The 22,382-nt window shown below is 42.9% G+C and overlaps 3 protein-coding genes across 9 annotated transcripts in view; 2 read left to right on the plus strand and 1 right to left on the minus strand.

Moving 5' to 3' along the window:
• The first annotated feature begins 2,041 nt into the window (after nt 1-2,041).
• On the plus strand, nt 2,042-5,486 carry LOC126367938 (pre-mRNA-splicing factor CWC25 homolog). 3 transcript variants are annotated; one of them, XM_050011751.1, is made up of 5 exons: nt 2,043-2,323; nt 3,451-3,625; nt 3,714-3,923; nt 4,057-4,341; nt 4,504-5,484. In XM_050011751.1, the coding sequence occupies exons 2-5, from the start codon at nt 3,608-3,610 to the stop codon at nt 5,389-5,391; spliced, it is 1,401 nt and encodes a 466-aa protein (XP_049867708.1). In that variant the 5' UTR covers nt 2,043-2,323; nt 3,451-3,607; the 3' UTR covers nt 5,392-5,484. The 3 variants fall into 3 exon arrangements, with proteins under 3 accessions (XP_049867709.1, XP_049867708.1, XP_049867705.1); XM_050011752.1 differs by lacking the exon at nt 3,451-3,625 and having other exon boundaries at nt 2,042-2,323; nt 4,504-5,486; XM_050011748.1 differs by having other exon boundaries at nt 2,043-3,625.
• On the minus strand, nt 5,477-21,739 carry LOC126367886 (E3 ubiquitin-protein ligase lubel). 5 transcript variants are annotated; one of them, XM_050011684.1, is made up of 24 exons: nt 21,475-21,739; nt 19,637-19,864; nt 17,584-17,732; nt 17,088-17,174; nt 16,544-16,888; nt 15,063-15,345; nt 14,391-14,921; nt 13,761-14,266; nt 13,480-13,602; nt 12,937-13,095; nt 12,368-12,514; nt 11,863-12,072; nt 11,669-11,777; nt 10,218-11,583; nt 8,780-10,121; nt 8,505-8,702; nt 8,085-8,312; nt 7,747-7,887; nt 7,513-7,664; nt 7,028-7,223; nt 6,618-6,760; nt 6,167-6,257; nt 5,901-6,063; nt 5,477-5,649 (listed from the first exon to the last, which is right to left on the minus strand). In XM_050011684.1, exons 2-24 carry the CDS (start codon nt 19,860-19,862, stop codon nt 5,537-5,539), a joined length of 7,008 nt encoding a protein of 2,335 aa, XP_049867641.1. In that variant the 5' UTR covers nt 19,863-19,864; nt 21,475-21,739; the 3' UTR covers nt 5,477-5,536. The 5 variants fall into 5 exon arrangements, with proteins under 5 accessions (XP_049867641.1, XP_049867632.1, XP_049867625.1 ...); XM_050011675.1 differs by having other exon boundaries at nt 8,780-11,580; nt 21,475-21,738; XM_050011668.1 differs by having other exon boundaries at nt 8,780-11,583; nt 21,475-21,738.
• Nucleotides 20,996-22,382, plus strand: part of LOC126367070 (hydrocephalus-inducing protein homolog) — a 48,284-nt gene continuing 46,897 nt past the window's right edge. The window contains exon 1 of the mRNA XM_050010472.1: nt 20,996-21,075. The gene's annotated coding sequence lies outside the window, so the exon portion shown is untranslated. The remainder of the gene's footprint in view (nt 21,076-22,382) is intronic.

Raw genomic sequence — 22,382 nt, forward strand, 5'->3', positions numbered from 1 at the left:
TTGATGGTTATTAACGACTGCTAATGCAGCCGGGACCAACGGCTTAACGTGCCTTCCGAAGCATGGAGGAGCTCGAGATGAAAGAGAAGTAACATAATTCTATAATTATAAATAATAATGGGTGAAAGATGTGTCTGTGCGTAATGTAAACGTAAGTGCCTGGGTGTAATAATAAGGGTCATTTATACTAAAAAATAAAGATAAAAGATGCACGGGTTATCCATGAAATTGGAAGGTTGAAGGAAACGAAATCTCTACAGCACCATCGACATTGTCTTTGAGGAACGTAGTCTGGAAAGTCCCTCATTGAGAAAACTTACCGGAAGTTCACGCGGATAGGTGTGGGTTTTAAATTTGAAAAATGAATATTTATAGGGTGTTTGGTGCATCGTGTGCCAAATCGAAAATGATGATTGGGGTGGGGGGGGGGGGGGGGGGGGGGGGGGTCTTTGGCTACCCCAAAAATCTTGGCTCAACGGATTTTTTTATACTGACTTTAAATGGTTTTGGGGGAAAATTTACAAAAGTCTACATTCAAACTGTATTAAAAAACTTATTATTATGTACTTATAGCTTATTTTTTATAATCAAATCTTTAATCTGTAATAGTGTACGCTTCTATCGAAACCAAAATTACTTTCGATCTTAATAAAAAAAAAAAAAAAGTGATCATGCTCTTCCAATTTTTTTAAAACACCTATGGACTGTCCCCTTTCCAATGGTATGCAACATGTTATGAAAAGTAATTAATAACATCACTCATTTGCAAATAAATATTCTCTAAAAATTCGCAATTTTCTAATATTCAACATGTGAAATAAAAACAAGTTTTTCGAAGGTTTTATTTGATAAAACAAAGAAAATTAAGTTTTAAACATTTATTTCACAAATCCTGCTCAAATTGTTGGCCTCTATTTCGTATGCAGGCCCGACATCTTTTTCTAATTTCTACCGTTGTTGTGTGAAGCATCATTTCGTTCTTAATAACATTGAAGGCCGCTTCTATCCTTTCCTCCCTCGTCGGAACGGAACCTCTGTAGCGTAAACCAACTTTGGCGCGTCCCCAGACATAAAAGTCCAATGGAGTTAGGTCTGGGGAACGTGGCGGTCATGCAATAGGCCCATCGCGCCCAATCTATGAATTGGGGAACACATTGTCGAGGTTTTCCCTCACACTTAAACGCCAATGCGCGGGACAGCCGTCGTTTTGAAAAAACGATGGGCACGTCTTCATCAAAGATGGGCACTCGGCCAATAGTACCGGCAGATCATTTTGTAGGAATTCTAAATAATTCAGGCAAGACAGGTAATGTGGTCCAATTACCTTGTTACCAATCACTCCTGCCCAAACGTTTACGCTAAATCACCTAAATTATTAAAATGTAACAAGATCTATTCATACAGAAATAATAGAAAAACGAGGTGCATATACTAATTTCATCGTATTAGTTACATCGATATATATGTACACATCACTATGATTAGAAAAAAAAACAGTAAAGAAAAAGCAAAGAGAAAAAGGTTTATTTTTATTATTCTTGTACTGGCACTTGTATTACTGCTAACAGCCACTTAGTAGTAGTATTAAGAATTATATTTAATATTCATTTATTGTACCTGTTCTCCTCTATTCTCGTTGTTCGTTATTTGCAAAATTTGTGATCATCTTATTTGTTATATTATTATGATGGTCATATGGTTCTAGAGCAACATGGACCTCGGCGGGGTCCATGGATTTAGTCTGTGGCTTTTTGGCGGTAACGTGAACGACATGGTGGATTTCTTCATTGAATAATCTAAATAATTAATACGAAGTGGTATTTTGTGGTTAATGACCGCATTAAGTTAGTGTTATTATATCTGAATATTCAATACACAAAGTGTACATATAAGTGTGCCTATCTATTTTCGTATCGTGCCAACAAGCCATTTTATAACTCGAAAGTTTATGCGAAATCAGAATCAAAATCATCGTCATTAAGAAAAAAAATACAAAAGACATGGCTGTATGAGCATAGTCCCCTTTGCCATGTCCTTCGGGGAAAAAAAAGTCTGTGCCAGTTTGTTTGACTGTCATTGACCATTGTATTATCGTCTTTTTCCATCCTCCCCTATAGTATATTTTCTCATTACGTGACAATAGTAAAATTGTGATCACACAGAACAGAACAGAAGCCAATAATCAAGAATTGAATTGAACACTGGCGACTGACGTGACGAATGAACGAGTCACTCGTCTGTCTAGTCTCCGTCCACCCAATTTTAACTCGTCGACTGGTCTTTAACACGTTCCCTGTGCAAACCAAAATCAGACAATGAGCCCGTACGTGCAATTTTTTTTTTTTATAATAACGTAGGATGTTGTAGATATGGACGGAATATGGCAAGAAAATCATTATCGGGGAAGCCCCTTTTCAGTATTTTCCGATTTTCCGAGTGCCCCACATGTGGTGCATACACGCACGAGCTTTTCGTTTCGTGCCTCACATATGGTTACATGCACGTATGAGTTCCATATGATGTGCCATACTTGTGGTGCAAGCACGTATGAAGTTTTTTTTATGAGGGTAGATTCAATTTTCAATACACCTACACGATTCTAGGCGACACCCGTCCGAAAAACTTGCTTTTGGTATAAGAAAATCGCAGCGGATCTGATGTCAGTTGCTGTTGTAAACTCAATTTTGATCTACAAGGAACTGAATCCTGGTACTAAATTTTCACTTTTGAATGGTCATGAGAAAATTATCAAGCATCTCTTGGGCATTCAAGAAGATGATTCTGGAGCTGGACAATCAATTATATCTAGCAATTCAAGCAGTTCAATTCGTTCCCAACATAGATTGACGAAAATTCCACGGCGATACGATAACAAAATATTTCGAAAACGTTGTACTGGCTGCTACAAAATCTTGAATGAACAAGGCTTGACACCTTCTGATGCTCGTAAAAAGGCGAAGAAAACTGACACTCAATGTGAAACTTGCAAAAAAGCGTTTTGTCTTAGTTGCTACAATGCATCCCATAATTTTTAGTTTATTGGTTTTATATGTATTTTTTTTTTTCAAAAGGCTAGTTCTATAGTTTGTTTTCGTTTCATTTTATTCATTCAGTGATGCATCCTTGAAATAAATAATAAAAAAACAATAATAAATAAAAAATACAGTCCATTTAAATGTTTTTTTTGACGTTGATTATCTGGCAACATTGCCCAAAATGTCCTCCGGTAATAATATACTCTGTTTCACAATTTCATAGCTCATACGTGTAAGCTATTTTCAATACTTAAACTCACACGTGCAAGATTTTACAACCCTATAACTTTACAAGGGGGTGTGACCCATATGTGAGGCACCCACGTATCATTTATACCTCAAAATGCCCCACATGTGGGTCATGCACAGGGAACGTGTTAAATAAGCATGATATTTTATAATTTTATGTACTTAGGTACTCAGAATTTAATACATTTAGTATATATATTTACGTAACCTAAACTGCTACCTAAAAACCTAGTCGCACGCAACGAAGCCTGCAAAAAGTGTGTACCAACTCTGTATAGGCAAGCAATTGCAAAGGAAATTTCCTTTGCCATTATAATTTAATTATGGGCGGTGGAGATTTGGTAAGTTCACCAATAAGGTAATTTTATAAAATTGATTGTGCTTGTTGGGAACTAATTATGGAGTCAGGTATTTGTTTGTATATTACAGAATTCGAAGAAATCATGGCACCCAAATACTATGAAGAATCAGGAACGCGTATGGAAGGCAGAACAGGCAGCAGCTGAGGAAAAGAAGCGAATATTAGAGCTGCAGCATGAGCGGGCTGCAGAGAGAGACCGCACCGAACTTAATGACTTAGCTAAACGAAGTGCTGGGGGCAGTAGTGCCAATGATGACAGATTACATTGGATGTATGATGTATGTTTGCTCTTTAATATTTTCTCATATGTCATTTAAGTCATTGCATATTCAGCTTTGAACCATTCATTGTTTAGCTAGAAGTCTATAATAATTTATTATAATTTCTTAATTATTGTGAACTTGTTTTCAGAAACCTGACAAAAAAGCCCAACATGAGGATTATTTGCTTGGAAAAGCTATTGAAAAAAACTATGATCAGCCTGAGAAGTCCGATGATGTTATACCAGCTGTGGCTAGACGTGTTGTAGGATCCAGCATGCTGGCATCTGGTGGTGATACTCAGGTGGACCTGGCACGAAAAATGAGAGAAGACCCTCTGTTACTAGTAAAAGAACGAGAGCGAGCAGCTCGTGCTGCTTTGTTAAATAATCCTTTGCATCGAAAGAAATTAACAGAGTTATTAAGAAAAGAACAAGTAAGAATCTTTGGAAATTATATTGGAAGTTTGCTTAATCGGTTGTTGTTAACCAGCATATTGTAAAATTTTAACTGATTAGGTGAGTTTTTGCTATCATTTTATATGAAAAATTATTCAAACTACATAGAAAAAAGTTTTTAAAAAAGTTTTATATTACAGGAGCAAAAGGGAAGTAAACTTAAAAAGAAATCTAAAAAGAAAGATAATGATTTGGACAACAAGTTGTCTGCCAAGCTAAATGCTTTAGGGGGCGAAAAAGGGATTGATTTAGCAGCTTTACTGGCTTCTGAAGATTCCAGTTCCAGTTCAGAGTCCTCTAGTGAGGAAGAGAGAAAAAAGAAAAAGAAGAAGAAAAAGGCTGAAAAAACAAAAAAGTCAAAGAAACTTAAAAAAAAGAAGAAACAATCACATTCAGAAGATAGTGAATCATCAGATGATGATAAAAAACTAGAACAGAAATCAAAAGATAGAGAAAAGAAAAGTAGTATGAAAAAGGTTAAGAAGTCAAAGAAGTCTAAGGACACAGATTCCGAAGATGACAGAAAATCAAAGCATAAGTTACGAGACAAGGATGGAAGAGAAAATTTTCCAGATAGGCCCAATAGAAAACGGATAAGCGAAAATGACGTTTTTGACATTGATGTTTTAAGTAAAAAGAGCAGAAAAGAAACATCCGATAGTCAGAGGTCGCGGCGACGGGACAGCAGCGAAGATAGGAGAGATTCTAGGAGAACACCCGAGCGAAGAGAAAAAAGAAGAGAAAAGAGCAACGACGATGGCAGATGGAAGGCTCGAAAAGGCTTTAGCTCGGAAGAGCGCGCGGCGCGGCTGGCGGCCATGGCGGCGGCGGGCGCCGAGCGCGAGCTGCAGCGCGGCCGCCGCGTGGCGCAGCAGCGCGCCGCCGACGCCGCCGAGCGGCCCGCCCACGCCGCCCACCGCAGCGAGGCGCGCGCCCTGCCCGACTCCCTCGAGAGCCGCATACACTCCAACAGGCATTACATCCAACGTAACAGCAGGCACATGAATGAGCATTTCGCCAGGAGGTGAACTTTATATAAATAGTTAAGAAATCATAATAATGTTCTCTATTCAATTGTCTATAAATAGATTAGGTTTTTAATGAAATAAAGCATTTACATGTACATAACTTTTTATTGTTAATACTTTATTGCTTAATCCTTATGTTATATGACTAGGTATAATCAAATAAACTGAAGCGAATCGATCCCGACATATATACAAAACTGTTTGCGGCTGGAACTTTGGTTGTCCTATTTATTCCAGTGGTATTTTTTCTTTGACAATCTGAAAAAGAAATTGTTATGAGTATATAATTGTTCAGTAATAATACTAATAATAGACACATACACGGGCTTCCTAAAACGTTATTCTGTTTACCTGGGGTAAACAGCATGTTTTGAACAAAGTTTGCAGCCACTAATAGACCATTTGTTTTTTATGGTATAACTTTTTATAAGCAAGTGTTAATAACTGTAAGTATATGTTAGTATCGGCTGGTGTCGCGAGCCTGTGTGGCGGTGGCGTGGCGTGTCTACCTCGGCGCACATGCCCGCGTAGATGGGGTCGGTGTCCCAGGGCCCGCGCTCGGGCAGCGGCAGCGCGCGGCGCCGCAGCTCGGCAACCAGCTCGCTCACGTCCATGATGGGGATGGGGTCGAGCGGGCGCGCGAGCCCCGCCAGGTACTCCACGTAGTGCGGCCTGCAACAAAGTTGGCGTCACACACCTCGGCCAGCGCGCGCTTGTAGAGCCCCTCGAGCGTGCCGTAGGGCCGCGGCGGCAGGCGCAGCGCGGCGCGGCGCACCAGCGTCTCCAGGTCGTCCACGCCCAGCAGCGGCAGCGGCTCCACGCGCCGCGCCCGCACCAGGCGGCTCAGGTACTCCAGGTAATGGTTCCTGCAACACATGCCGCGCACTCACCGCCGCGCCCGCACACCACCGTACTTTCCCGTCTTCGTTTTTCTCGTACATTTCCAATATTTAAAAATTTACGGATCCTATTCTGATAATATATCTCTGCATTTAGTAATTTGACGATCTATCTTCGCCGGACAATTTAGACACTATAGATTTTTCTCGGAACTAAATGTTTCCCTAAAAACCCGCAGCGAAACCACGTGGTGCCGCTGACGCTTGTGAAAGTATTCCTTCATAATTCATATCCAGTGGCAATAGTCACATACCTATTACAACATCAGTGCTCAGTGGCGATAAGTGAAAAAGTATTGTGATTTTAAACAATCTAGTTATACATACTTGCAAAGGCCTGCGTGATTCGGCGGCACTTCGCTCCCGCAGGCCGCGTCGATGAGCCCAGTGGGCGTCTCCTTCTGTAGTTGCACCGGGCAGCGCTTGGTACTGCCCTCAGGCGCCTCTGTTTCGAAGCTTACGTTGTTCATCTATGAAAAGAATTGTTGGACATTCCTATGTAAATTCGAAATAAAATAACATTGACCATGTTTTTACAAGTAGTCTCTCTTAAGTAGTCAGGGGGCACAGACAGCTATAATATGATTGGTAGTCCGCCTTACATTTATTAGTCTTTCGAGTAATGACTATACCTTGAATGGAGCGTAAAAACACCGCGTTGATGCAATAGCAGAAAGAAAGTAACCTATGCGTAAATTGCGTTTTAGTAAAAAATACAGCCATAAGAATGAGTTTACCTGCAGAAGAGTTTGTAACTCATGCGGTTCTTTATCACGTAAGTAGAAGAGACAGTTGCGCGGATGATGGGCGTGTAAACCCAGGCGTGCGCAGTACTCGCTCAGACCACAACGAGCGCCCATCATGAACGGTTTCCCGCAGCCGTAGCAGAACTCGTACTTGCATTGGGTACATGTGAAATGCATACAACCGCCTCTGAAAATGGAATGTTTCTTCGTTGGTTAAAACGACTATACTTTCTGTCTCGTCACTACATTTTCCCTATTATTATTAACCCTTATTAGACCCCAAACGTAACTGCGGAGGTATACTGTGGATGATAGTACACCTATTTAGTTACCATTGGGTCTAATGCGTGGTCTAATAATAATACGGAAAATGTAGTAACGAGGTAGAAAATATAGTCGTTTTAATTTCGTATCGTCATAGGTATGTATAAGGATACTGTACGGTAATATTATAGTAGTAGAGTTTAATTGGATACCTAGATAAGGAATATTTGAAGTGACACCGTGGGCAATCAAGCCCATTCTCTCGTAAGTGTTGTTGCACCGCAGCGACAGATCGCTCAGGGTCGTTGTCTTCCAGCCACTTGGCGTACTGCTCACAACTCAGACCCTCGTGGCTTTGTGTCCACTGTCAAATGGAAATAATAACTATATTAGTAATCTGATAATATGGTTTTCGCTTTCGAACCACGTAGAAAAATTTCTTTTACCGGTTTTCTGCAAGTTGCACAACTGATGGATTTACATTCAGGACAGCGCAGTTTCTTTTGTTTGGGATGGACGAAGAAACCAGATGAACACTCCACGCACCATCTAAAGTTCGGATCCATCGCCAACGTTCGGTCACGTAGCTGGGAATAGAAGATACAATACTTTATCTTTCAGAGATTGCGAAAGGAAATGAGCAACTTTGAGGAAAACATTTTTGTTCTTAAAACAAGGAAGTCTTACACATTGGAATCTTATTGGGTTTCTTAACCAATAGTCACTTAAAGATTCACGCAATGATCCGATTATAATAACATATCAAACTTAACAAATAGGATACCTTTCGTTGAAACAATTCATGGACATCAATTTCAATAAGTGTCTTGAGTAGAATATCTAGGTGTGCGAAGTATTCGAGCCAGGCGTCTTCAGGTAGCGTTTCAAGCTCCGGTTCCTTGCAGTACGGGCATACGCAGTCTGCGATGCTTCGCTCAGTTATTTGTACTGTGAAGTAATGGCGCGCGCATTCTCTGCAGCATCTGTGTGTGCAGCGTAACATCGACACCATCTGTTGATGTAAGCGAAAAAATAAATTGATGAAGACTAAAAACGCAACAAAATTTTATAACATCTAGTTGAAGCAAATTCATTCGCCTGCTTAAGGCGGAACGTTCTTATTCACCTTAAGGTTTATTCAGCTTTTTTGGAAAATTATACTAGTGTCATTACATTAATAATGTAAGTTAGAAATATTACTTACCTCATGTTCTGGCAGTCGAGACGCGCACAGTTCGCAGTCTTGGTACAGATAAGTAAGTGCGGCTTCAAGGTCCGCACACTCGAGTGCGGCTAGCAACGCCGCCGGCGGGTCTGCTCCGCGCGCTACTAGTTCCACAGCAAGTTGCGCCTGGTCCCAATTCTCCAATGCTCCTTCTGCTAACAGCATTCGCGCTTGTCTCTAAATACAAATTATGCACGTTAATTGAATGTATAGTTGTAAATGAATATTATAAGCATCCATGTATTTCAAATTACCTCCGGTGATCCTTCCAAGAGACGAACTCTATCCAAGTCTATCATTTGACCAGACACACGCCGAACTGTGACCGGCGGCGGCGGTGAGGGAGCACGCAGTGGTTCGTGTGAGTTCTCTTTTCTCAGAGGTACTTGCGATTCATCGGAATCACTTTCAGTCCATTCGTCCTCCGTGCGACATGTTTCACGGAAGTAGGGCTTGCTTTCTTTAGGTGGTGATTCTAATTTATTATCTGTGTTTGATGGTGGCAGTGGAGCGGGCCTCTTCTTGTTAAACGTTGAAGACGTTGAAGGCACCGGTTCAACTTTCGTTGTGGAAGGTACGACAACTTTAGTAGTTTTATTATTAAACAGTCGTGTTTGCAGTTGTTTCACATGCCCATTTTGTATGTTGCCGAAGTAAGTTTTTGGAGGCGCAGGTGCAGGATACTGTTTGATCGAACCTCGTCGAACCGGTACTTTAGAGGAGATTACTTTTGGAGAGCTTTTGTCAGTTTTTTGCTTGCTGCTCGGGAATATTTTGATGAATTTAGGAATATGTGACTTTTTCTTATTGGTGATCGGGGTTTGCTTTTCAGGAGAAGTTTTTATAGCGTTATCATCCTCGAAGGTATTTGCGTCTTCAGCAGTACTTTCAGGAGTTGTATTGATTTCTTCGTTTACAGACGGTGCATTAACATGCGTACTATTAGTACTCTCAAGTGGCACTTCATTATTTTTTTTGATCTCAATATTGATTTCTTTAGCCGGTGAAACGGTTCTTCTTGAGGAATCTGATGAACCCTCACCTTCGTCACTTTCACTAGATTCATTGTTGTTACGCTCGGCTGGCATGTCGCCTGATGTATTGTTCACTTCTACGTCTGTATTATTAACTTCACTGCTAGCAGGAATTTGAATAGGATCTTCTATAGTTTCAATTACTCCATTATATATTTCGTGATGTTGATTGATAATTATTAATCTAGTTGGAACTTCTATGTTCAATGTTGAAATAATTACATCCTGTTTGGGTGGAATTACTGCGGGCGTTCTTGTCTCCTCGTAACTTGGTTTAGAAGGTTGCGGTTCAGGAGTTGGATCATTTATTACAGGGTGTAAATCTCTTTTAGTTTGTTTATTTTGTACAGATATAGAATTACTAGTATTTTGGTTTTTACCAGAAGTCAATTCATCATAAATTTCTTCAAATGAATTTGCTTGAACAAATCTTAAATTGTTATTAATATCCTTCTTTTTTATTTTTGGGGTTGCTGGTTTCGGCGCAGTTTGTGATCTACTGCTTTGTTCTGCTGCTGCGACGATATTTTGTTCCTCGACATCTTTGATGTTGTTTGGTAACCTTTGCCCTGATGCCTCCGATTCTAATATCGCAGGTACCGGCTCAATTGCTGCGACGATATTTTGTTCCTCGACATCTTTGATGTTGTTTGGAAACCTTTGCCCTGAAGCCTCAGATTCAAATATCGCAGGTACCGGCTCAATTGTTTCTGAATGACGATTTAATTCTAATGTTATAGTGTGATCTTCTTGTAGGCTTCGTGCTATCGAATCAAGAATTTCAATATTAGTTTGTTTGAAATTTTCGTTTTGTTCTTCTATATGATCCATAGCTTCCTCAAATTGTTCATTTTCCTCAGAACTGGTTCTGTTCAAAGGCGTGGGACTTTTTTGAGATTGTTCATTGGTATCTTCTTCTGTGCTTGAATCTTCTTTTTCATCTGAAGTTAAATTATCGGTTTCGTCATGTGATTCACTATATGATGATTCGTGTTCACTAGAGTAATCTGATTCGTTTGAACTATTATCAGCTTCACTTTGAGACATACCATGCCCATCAAGTGAATTTATATCTGAATTTATTTCTTCTTTCATTTGCTGTATAAGTCTTTGTGTATTGTCAACAATATCACTCAGATTACTCGATTTATCTTCTTGTTGTCTACTTGTGGTTGGCATTGGTACAGTACTGTTGACATTTTTATCACGTTTCTTCAAGAAAGTTTTGGAACTTTGATGATCCGGAGTGGTGTTTGGTACAATTTTTCTTTCTGGACTAGCTCCAATTTTGTTTGGTTCTGGGTGTTCCTCTCTTTTTAAAGCTGCTGTTTGTACGTCGGTGTTCTGTTCCTGATTTTTATTGAAAACTTCGATGGGTATATCTGTTTGGGCATTTATTCTTTGATTTATATTTAATCGTTCTTTTAATTCATTTTCTACTTTATTTAGATTCTGTTCTATATTTTCAAAAGTTTGTAAGTTATGTCTTCCTGGAGATTTGTTTTTATTTATATTGGTGTGATCAACATCAGTGCTTTTCGGAGAATTTAATTCAGATGTTTCTGCTTTCGAATGATTCGATCTATCTCCAACTTTTAGACTAGTTGGTGCTGGGTTATTGATACTTGGCAACGGACTCGACCGCGTTAAAGCATTATATGCGTCTATAAAATCGTTTTCGAATTGCACCATGTCCATTGACCTCGGCCTTTCATTTAAGATATTTTGTCTCCGGGCATCGCTCCCATGTCCCTGTTTGAATACTGTATTATCAGCTAGGAGTCCTTTCAGCAATAAGTTTTCGTTTATCGACGGAACTCCCGCCTGTATAAGGAATGATTTCAATTTAAGCGCTATATCTTCCGTTAAAACATCTGTCGTATCTTTCACCGGCTCAGTCCACACTTCCGCATTAAGGTTCATATCGTACGTATTCTGAGCGGGGGGATCTAGCGGCAAGTACATCCAGTCGTCGTCGTATTTTGTCGGGATGGACGCTTCAAATTCATCTGAACTATCTTCTGCTGAAATGTAAATGTGACGGTTATGACGTGATAGGATGAGATCGAAGGTGTATATGGGGTTAGTGTGTGGGCTGTGAGGGTTTACCGCGCGAGGGTCGCATTGCGGCGGGCGGCGCCGCGTCGTCGTCGGCGCCGACCGGGGAGCCCCACACGCGCCCGCGAACGCGGCCCTCCGAGCCCACCAGCGCCTCCGACTGCGGACATGCACCAGAATGTTATTGAACACCAGTAGGTATGTATTTCAATTAGACATGTTAACCGAAATAAACAAATATATACCTGTCGGCGGTGTCTTTCGACGCAGTCAGTGACGGCGGGCCACATGGCGCCGCGGTGGCGCGCGAGCGCGGCGCGGGCCTCGTTGTCGCTGACGCGCGCGGCGGGCGCCAGGCGGGCCGCGGCCGCGCGCACGCCGGCGCACAGGCTGGGCCAGCGCGACCGCAGCCACGCCAGCGGCGCGGCCGGGCTCTGGGCCAGGGCCGCGTGCACCTGCCGGTACGGGGTGACCAGCTTTGTCATTTCGTTATGATTGTATGTTACAAATGAGTAATTTAGGTATTTGATTAGGAGGTAGGCAAATAATGTTGAAGTAGCATAACACTGTTTGACTTTTTTTATTGTACTGTCAGGTGCGAGTGATTCAGGTTCTCTCATTGTTGTTGATTAAGCTCCAGTTTCGGCACTGTTTAGATGTAAGCGCGAAAACCAATGTTTATGGTTTAGATATAAGAATTTATATATTTTAAAAATGTTCTTTTTTTGAATTTAATTTTATTTATTTTACCTCCGCTGCGCTGAAGCCTAGCCTTTCGGCGTCCGTCATGAGCTGCGCCAACTCGAGTCCCCTCTCCGTCTCACGCCTCGCCCCAGCGCCCGCAAGCGCTTCCAGCGACAGCGTGCGGCTAGATACTAGTCTCTCTGGTGACGCCGCCTGTAACGCCAAGAGAGTTGCTTAATGACACACGAGTACACAAGCGCTTAATACATCACGACAAAATGGAAGAAGTGGCCTCGTTTACGCACATCGTCGGTTTCGATTATTTTAGCCCAATTACGGCAACGATCAATATCGCATTATGAAAAATAATGATATAAAGCGTTTCATTGCCCTTCGCGGATCACCAACTATTATTTTTGGACAACGGGACAAACTTGTCAGAGCTTCCCGCGGTCTACGCTGCTTACACGACCACCAAGCCACAAAATTGAACGGTATTTCGTTCCAGTCGTATGCCTGTTCATGGGTAGAGAACGGGAATGACGCGTGAAGCCCGGTAAAACAGCCCTAAGCGTTGACCTCTCTCTCTTGCATTATAACAAAAGAGACTACGGTTTAAATACATGGTCGAGTACCTCAGAGCCGTAGAGGCTGCCCCGGCGGGCGGGGCGCGCGCGGTGCAGGTCGAGGTGCGAGGCGCGGCGCGCGAGGCGCGGGGCGCGCGGCTCGGGGCTGCTGTCCCGCTCGCGCCACTCCCAGCGCCCGCCGCTAGTGCGGCCGCTGCGCTCGCTCTCCTGCCGACACACATCTACATTAGCCTAACATGTCTCGCTGACCGGCACAGCCCTCCGCTCGATCAAGTGAGGGGGGTACGAACCATACTCCACCACGGTGTTCGACTGCGGGTTGGCTTATCGTGTCTTCTGAAGCACGAAATTATCTTACTTTTTTACTTATTCGAATTCGGCCTATATATCCTACCTAACCAAACAAAGTCTGTGAAATCACAAGTCCAATTTGGAAAGCCAACTCAGGTATACGAATGCGTTTATTACTATTATATATATTTGGTAGTAATTCGACAAGATCATTTAGCTTTCTCCTGTGTGTGGTCAACTATCTTAGAATGTGGAATTATTTTATGAACGCTAAATGGCTTATTATTAAGCGGCTCATACTCGTGTGTCGCTGGACAGGGAATGCCTGCTGTGCGAGCGCTCCCGGCGGTCGTCGCGGAACCGCCGCCGCGGCCGCGAGCGAGAAGCTGACGACGCGTCCCAGCTGCTTGGAACCTCGTACGTCTGCAACATTCAATAGCTTTCAACATATCTAAATCTATTAACAAAATAAAAAAAATATACAGGAATTTGCAGCAATCGTATTGCTAAAGTTTATTCGACAGGATCGGACACTACGGGGCGGATAAATAAAGCACTATCCAACAAACGGTCTCCTTTACCTGCGTCGAGATACTCTGCGGCGGTGGAGACGTACCAGTATTGGACACGTTGCGGCTCGACGTGGACCGGCGCTCGTTGTAGCTACCGCGCGGCGGCGACGTGCCAGCTGACTTTTTTGGAACATTGCTTGCGGTGGACGACGAGCGAGTGTTGTCTCGAGGCGGCGACGGACCCACCGACACGCTGTGGCGTGTCGGGGGCTCAGGCGGCATTGCTTTCTGTTCACGATACGGAGAAGCTCTCACCACCAACGATTCCTTCGGCGGCGAGGGGCCCGTACCCATGTTATGCTTGGCTTTGTTCTCTCGCGGCGGAGACGGCCCGACGCCCATATCGTGTTTTTCTCGTGGTCGTTCGACCCGCTCAGGTTCGTGCACATTCTGCTCTCTGGTCGGTGTCACGAGTCGACCGAGAGGTTTCTTGACCTTATCTTCCCGCGGTGGCGACGGGCCACACCCGGTCGAAAATCGTTCCATGCCTTGCCGTGATTTTGTGGTTTCTCCATCTGTAATTGAAAGATTATATTAATTAAGCTGTGTTTTTTTCTTTAAATTCGCGAAAGATAAATTAAATACTTTTATGGGTAAGTAGATTTACGATGCAACGTTAAGAAAATAACTTGTACTAACTTTGTGTGTTGCAAGTGGGTTCGGCGATGGAACGCGCTGGCGACGGCGAGCGCATCTTGGCAATGTTGAGTCGTGCGAGGTTGGCGCCCACCTCCTCGACGGCCTTGGGCGCGGCGGTGGGCGTGCGGCAACATACGGCGCACACCCGTACGCCCGGCTCGTTGACGAACGTGCAGTGTTCGCACTGCCACGACACGTCCGGCGGCGGCGGCGCGGGGCCTAACGAATCCTCTTGGATCTCTAGCACTTCTCGCGGTTCCTTTACTTCTTGTTTCTCGAATTTTCTAGGCTCTTCTTTCGGTCTGTTGTCCTTCCTCCTCGGCTGTTCCCTGGTTTCCCTCCTCTCTGGGGGCGGCGGCGCGCGGTCGCTGTCGCTTTCACTCTCGGAATCGGCGTCGCTCGAGGGCAGCGGCGGCGGTGAGGGCGTTCGATGCTTGGTGCGGCGCGACGCGCGGGACCGGCTCGACATGGCGGGGGACGCGGCGCGGGACCCCGTGCGGGACGCCGCGCGGGACGCTGCGCGGCTGTCCGCTACGGAAGCAGAGAGAGAGCTCTATCATAAACAGCTCACCTCCAAATGAGTTAGTACAAGGAATTGTCACAAAATATATATTAACTCTGTAAAAGTATCTCTTATTGAACTTAGAAAATCGAATCGAACGAGGTAGATACCTCTACGGTAGGGTTGCGGCGTGTACATGTGCGCGTGTGGAGGCACGTGGTGCGGCCCGCAGCAGGCGGGCGCGGGCCAGGCGGCGGGCCAGGGCGCGGGCTCGAGGCTGGCGCAGCTGCCGTACCGCCAGGCGGCCGCGCAGTGCCCGCAGCCGCCGCACGCGCCGCCCGCCGCGCCGCCCAGCTCCAGCACCGACGCCCCGCGCCTCAGCGGCCGGCCCCACGGCGACGACTGCCCCGATGACGGCATCTCCGGACTTTCCCAAGCTTCCGTTGGCCCACCCTGTATATGCAAAATTAACATGTCAACAGAAGTTGACTGAACAAAGTAATTCTGACTAGCACCGCCCAATATATTTAGCCGAGTTTTGCTGAAGCTCATTTACGGAGAGTAAAAAGAATGAAGGCTACGGACGCCACGTTCGGCAAATGTGAACCTTTGTTCCCACTAGTTCGATTCATTAGTTCGATCGTCGGACTAGTGAGAATTTTTTTTCTCATTAGTTCGACCGTCGAACTAGTGAGCATTTCTTTTCTCATTTGTTCGACCGTCGAACCAATTTAAATTTAAAAATAGTTCTACCACATTTCAATTCCTTCTGCAGTTAAATATGTAGGTGTTCCAAATAAATAAATGTTTATAATGTATAATGCACATACCTAGGCGATGTAGGTATAGATGCATTTAAGGAAATGTGCAGTAGACAACTTCCGGGTGATATGACGATGATTTGTGTAATCTATATGTATTGTTTATTTACTTTGTTAGGAAGCCAGCTTATAATTTATAAGTTTTTTTAAATATGTATTCGATCTAAGACAGCCTCCGTGGTCTAGTGGTTAGAGCATTGGTCTCTCGATCCGGAGGTCCTGGGTTCGATTCCCGGGTGGGAAACAGTTTTTTAAAAACTACTTTGTGAGACTTTCCCGGTTTGGTTAGGACATTGCGGGCCACCAGATTGTCCGAAAAATAAGACGATTCCGTGCTTCGGAAGGCACGTTAAGCCGATGGTCCCGGTTACTATCTATGGAGGTAGTCGTTACGAGCCACGTCAGAGGCCTTTGGCGGCTCTATAACTCTGACACCAGGGTCTGTAAGATTGGTCATCAATCTTACAACCCACACGATAAGAAAGAAGATCTAAGATATCCTATAAATGTACACGAATATATATTTTATAACGAACCAAGCGTTTTTAATTTTATTACGAAATTAGTAAAACATTGAAATGTGGTAGAACTATTTTTAAATTTAAATTGGTTCGACGGTCGAACAAATGAGAAAAGAAATGCTCACTAGTTCGACGGTCGAACTAATGAGAAAAAAAATTCTCACTAGTCCGACGATCGAACTAATGAATCGAACTAGTGGGAACAAAGGAATGTGAAAGCGTTCGGCAAATTATCATTACTGAAAATTCCGTAGTTTCTAGACATGAAGTCTAGAAAAGCAGTTTTAATTCCTACATTTTTGAACTCACCATATTAGGATGCATATTAAATCCTTGCAGCGACCCGCGTTGGCGGCCCCAAGCCGCTAACGTATTGGCTTGCACTTGAGGTTGAACCATTGGGGCGGCGGTATGGGGCATGTTTGTGGGTATGTATGGCATACTGCCCATTTGCTGTGTTGTGTGTTGTGTTACAGGCGCGGCTAGCTTGGCCAAGTGTGCCGGCATTTGGAGCTGAGTGTGGTTGTTGAGTGGTAAAGTCTGGTTGTGTACAGGGTGCGTTTGATTCTGCATCGGCGTGAGGTGTCCGATGGTAGCGCGTCGCTGGTCTAACCCTGCAGGTCGCGGGCTGGCGCTTGCTCTGTCACCAGTCAACTGCGAAACAAACAGTTATTATGCTATTTTTTTCGACTGTTTTACTACTTCATACTGATATAAGTATCGTTACATTAGTCATGTTAGGGGCCTTTGGCGGCTCAATAATAGGGTTGATGAGATCAGTAATCCAACTCACAACCCACACGATAAGAAGACTCAGTGGCGGGATGTTTACCATTTACTATGTAACACTTGCCTTGTGTCGTCGCGGAGGCGGCACGGGCGCGTTGGTCTTCGGTGGCAGGGGCGGCCGCTCGTCGCGCATCTGCGTCGGGGACAATGCCTGTGCAGTACAAACGTAGTTTAGTTATTCAACTTGCACAGTGGAAACTATGCCAAATTTATGATACGTCTTTTATTTCAAGTATTCTAATTCAGAACACAAAGGAGTGATCGAGTGGTTATTCTGCTGGTATTACACAGTTTAACAATTGGAAGTTGGAGCTGTCACCAACATTACTCGTAATGTATCAAAATGCTTAGCATAGCCGTTGTTCCCGGTTATTATTTATTCAAGTAAGTACGTAGTCGTTACGTCTGGCAGATCAATAATAACCAAGACAGTAGGGTTGGTTAACCTACACGAAAAGAAGAAGCATTTATTTCTTTCACAAATCTGAAATGGAGCACTGAAGTTTGTGTCCGGCAGTAGGTACTAGTTATTTATTAATGTACTGGTTGTGTGTTGCGACCTGTCGCTGGTGATGCCTGCGCTTGGGGTGTCGGTGGTACATGTCGTCGCAGGAGGCGCACAGCGCGCGGCGGCCGCACTCCGCGCAGCGCACGCGCGCCCCGCCGCCGCCGCACAGCCCACACGACGCCCCCGCCTCCAGCGGGTGGCCTAGCGACCAACAGATAGCGATTAAACTGATCGAACTATTCATTGTTCAATACATTACAATACCAAAACTATTGCACAATCATACATGAGAAGTAACACCAGTACACAGTACACAGTAGTATGTAGTCGTTACATGAGCCATGTCAGGGGCCTTTGGCGGCTCAGTAATAACCCTGACACTAGGGTTGATGAGGTTGGTATTTCACCTCACAGCCCTCACGATAAGAAGAGAAGAATAAGAATACCAACTTCAATGATTGATAAATGGTCGACTTTCGTGTTTAATATAATTTTCTTACGATGCTGGTATCGAAACAATATTCCAGGATCGGACACAGAACTTAATATTTTTCTGGGAAAGCGGGGAAAGCCATTACGCGGTATTTGCGGTTTCATACAAGACTTGCCCTTGCTTTGTCTGCAGCAAACATGAGTTGAGTGCTCACATCTGCCAGGTACATTTAAAAGCTTCAATCCTTTCAGGATAAATGTTCACTTATACTAAACATTTCATCCATAGCAACTCAGGTTTTGATATGCAGTTTGATGATGACGTAGTAATAATTTATTAAAAAAGATGAAGATTCTTAAATGTATAGCTATGCAAACATATCCTGTCTTCAGCAATCGGTTTGTTGTAATCTGTGTAATGTAATAGCATTAAACATAGGTATTTGTGATGTGCGGTTTCGGCTTACTATGTCAATAGGTTCATCAAAATGTTTAGTTGAAGACACATGTTGTTGACGCGGCGGCTATTTACATCTGACCGATATACCGGGTGCCCTGGGTTAACGACTCGGTGTTTCAACCCGCTGTGATCACGCACTGTTTCGGAATCACTTGCTAGTAAAATAGCTATAAATTTTTGCAATGTTTCAGGAGGAATGAACGCGTAAATGAATAATGCTGCTTAGATATTTATAATCAGATAGTCTTTAGATACAAAGTTCTTTGGTAGACGTTACTCAGTAGTAAAGAATTAGGGAGCGTTATCTACAGGTGTGTCTGTTTCGTAACATCTTTATATGACTAGAATTATAGTAGGCATCATTTACTTAGGTAGTTGAATTCACAACCAACTAACAAGAAGCTGGCGAGGAGCGGGTGTAGGTACCTTATACACTTCTGCCTATCCCTTCGGGAATACAGGCGTGATACACTTAGTGAACACAGCATTGTTATGTTATGCTAACAACAGTACAATAATATTATGACATGTGGTCTTATTTGTGATAAAAATATAAGGTTAACAATTAAAATCCGACTACGGAAAAATTACGCCCTGAAAAATTTAAAACAAGACAGTAGGTAGGTAGAATTTCAGAGAAATATATCTATTTTTTAGGAATCGGGTTTTAGTTTTTAAACTTATATTTTTATTTATTTTATTTTGGGGTCTTATTTATAAAACGTGCTGCTGATACGTGTTTCGTGCAAGATTTGAAGTTAAGACCTATACGGAACATGTCTCGGAAGTCATGTTATCAATTCAGCGTAATTATCGGGTAAATGCAAGGAAACCAGAAAGTAAAAGCTATTAATATGTATACCCAACCCAACATACAACCATTCGAAAAAAAATTGTTTTTCCTCCTCAATTTATATCTTCTAGAGGGCGCCGCATTGAATTTATCATGACGTCACACACATCCATAGCGGTCAAACACATAACCCTCCTTTTTGCTTCGCCGCAGTCGGGTGAAAAACCTATGGTGATTGATGAAGATGTAGGTACTTAATAAATATTATATAAAGCCACCGGTCTTGTCTTTTCTTACCTAGCCCGTCGCCTCCCCTCAATTCTTCCAGCCTTATGTGTGAGGTAAATGGCGAATTAAAGTGCGAAGTCGAATAAAGCATAAAAAGTTCTCCACAGAATAGCGTTCTCGTGTTGAACTTACCAGTAGAAGGCCTAGGCGGTGGTGGCGGGGGCGGTTGAAGCTTGGCATTGACGTATTGGTCTGATGGAAACTCCACTACTTCGTAATCGGGCTCTGGTTTGGCAAGGGGTGCCCGTAGCGTCTGCGCCGGGGGCCGCGTCTGGAGATGCGCGGACGCCGGCGGCCGGGCCAGGTGCGCCGGCACCGACGTCGGCGCGCGAGGGTCGCGGCCTCGCCCTTTCAACATCTCTGAAAAATAACATTAAGGCCCCTTATAAAGGAGCAGCACTTGCTGTGGACCACTGTCGACAACTGCTGCTACGCGTCTATAGCTGTCGACATTTTCTGCTGTCGACCGGTATTGACAGCAATTGCTGCTCATGTTTAAATGGTCGTGGTGGTGGTGTATGTGTATTATGATTATGATTAAGGGTTACCTACAGCACCAAATTGACTGAAAAAAGTGGTAAGAATAATATCTATCGTATCGTAATCATATGAACGCGCTTTCTGATATCTATTCGGATTGAGGCGCCGATATTTTAATGAAAGGCAAGTAGTTTTTCAGAATTTTAAATTCGACAATAAACGTAACGCTATGTTAACACGTTTCCAATCGCAGTTTACTGTTTCGACATAGGTTTCGATTCCTATGATGATTCCGGACGTTTCATAAATGTTTCAGCTTGTGTTAACGGGTTGATGAATCATTTATAGTTCCTGAACACATGAAAATGGCTATGTATTTCTGAATGCATACATTGTATACAGTTTATGTAGGGACTTTTAACTATTTAGATGAATTTACACGCGTTGTTACTCAGAATATGCCCAGCAGCCGGACGTACATAACTGATTATCTGTGTTATGTTATGTGTGTTACGATTTTCAAACTAAACTTAATAATTTAGGATTTACACTTCAAATACTAATAAATTTAAATTATCTACTGAACCCTAGCTTGACGTAGAATGGTTGGTAATCTTAGAATTATAATAAAAGCTGAGTCGCTGACGTCTAATATAAGCGTTTCGATAACGAAAGCTGGGAAAAACACGTTCCAGATACGTATTATGTGGGAGGATATAGAGAAACGCTAATAAGGAGCCGGAAAAAACATTAGGGTTAGGAGAGACAATAATATTGCTAAGTACGAGGACTTCACTGATCATGCAATATATTTTATAACTGTTATTGATGTTGCAACAGGTGTTAACGCATGTTGTTCAATACGACAATAAACAAGTGACACTCAGTGACACATGTTCTCCGTACAAGGTAGAACATAGGTAGAGTTGAACAGTCACAACTGTGGAGGAATGCCAAAAGACTATATTTGATTTATATATTCCAGCTCCTCAGTTGCGGGATTCATTTACGCGTTTGTAAATGTGGTGACCATTTATATAAACGAATACTTAGGTATTTCTATTTTTGAAATCTTATCATGCTTTGGGAATGTAAGTATAATTTTGGACGTTTACAAAATGCTGTTTTTAAAATACATAGTTATAAATGCTGTGAATGTACTCGTTCAAATGTATAATATGTATTATAGTAGTATTATTCGGTGCAAGCGGCAGCTGTGACCGGGATAGAGCGGCCGCTGCCGCGCCGCCGACGCCTCGCCGACCCATTTATTCCGCAACTCATATCCCAAAATATCGAAAGTGTATTTTGTCTATGTGAATTACATTCTTACTAAAATTATTCACAACCCCATTTAAAATCAGTTGAAATTAGAACAATTATGTTTGTAGAACCACTACGAATACGATAAACAAATTCTACATATTTATGGATAGATACGTTAAGTTTCATTATTAACGCGAATTTTCACTGGACGGAAGAGTACTTGCCTGTCAGTGAATGTCCTTGCGGCGTTTAATACACTGAGCAAGTCCGAAGCACTTTGAGAGTGTGTGCACTATACATAATTGTGGACGAGGAAGTATGTGAGGGGTTATGCAACCGAGTGTAACAATCCTGGGTGGGCACTGCACTCGCGAAGCCTGGAGCTGCAGACGAGGCTGCGGCCGGCGGTGACTGCGGTGGGCTCGCGCCGCTAATCGCGCACCCTAACCGGACGAAATTGACAGCGGGAAGACGCGTGCGCCGCCGCCTCTATTTCTGTCCGCGGCCGCGTTGCCCTGATTCTACTAAAATTACGACGCTCTGCTATTTCCGCACTCGACTCTATGCGCCCTCTCGCGCGAGTTAATCACTTAGCGAAATCTTATTGAATTACCAACTACTTATGCTGACAAACGAAACACCCTATATAACAATAGTAAAATCACAAAGAAACCCCATGCTACTTGTTTGAAGAATAAAAATACGATCACATTTCACAAACCACACCATTAGAGTATGTAAAACATACCTACTGATTATTATATTTTCTTTTAGTACCTGTTTAGGTATTATTTTTCTGTGATAGTTTTATTACTTACTGCATGGTATTATGCAGTAAATATTCTTTTTGATGTTTTGCACACATGCACGAGTTTTTAATTTCTTTTGTTACTGTCATTTATGATAGATTCTATTGCGTCAAATTTAAATTAACCTTAGCAACTGAAAGCTTGTAAACAATAGTTTTATAGTTTACAGTGTCGTGCGAATGTGTAGCTTATGTAAATATAAAACATGGATATATTACAGAAATATAAAGAAAATGGCTATTTTACATCGCAGATGTACCACTTGCTTGCTCAGAAGAAGCTTGTGGATCCTGCTACAGAGGTACAGTGTCATTTACTTTATA

This window comes from Pectinophora gossypiella, chromosome 1 (assembly GCF_024362695.1).
Source record: "Pectinophora gossypiella chromosome 1, ilPecGoss1.1, whole genome shotgun sequence".
NCBI lineage: Eukaryota > Metazoa > Arthropoda > Insecta > Lepidoptera > Gelechiidae > Pectinophora > Pectinophora gossypiella.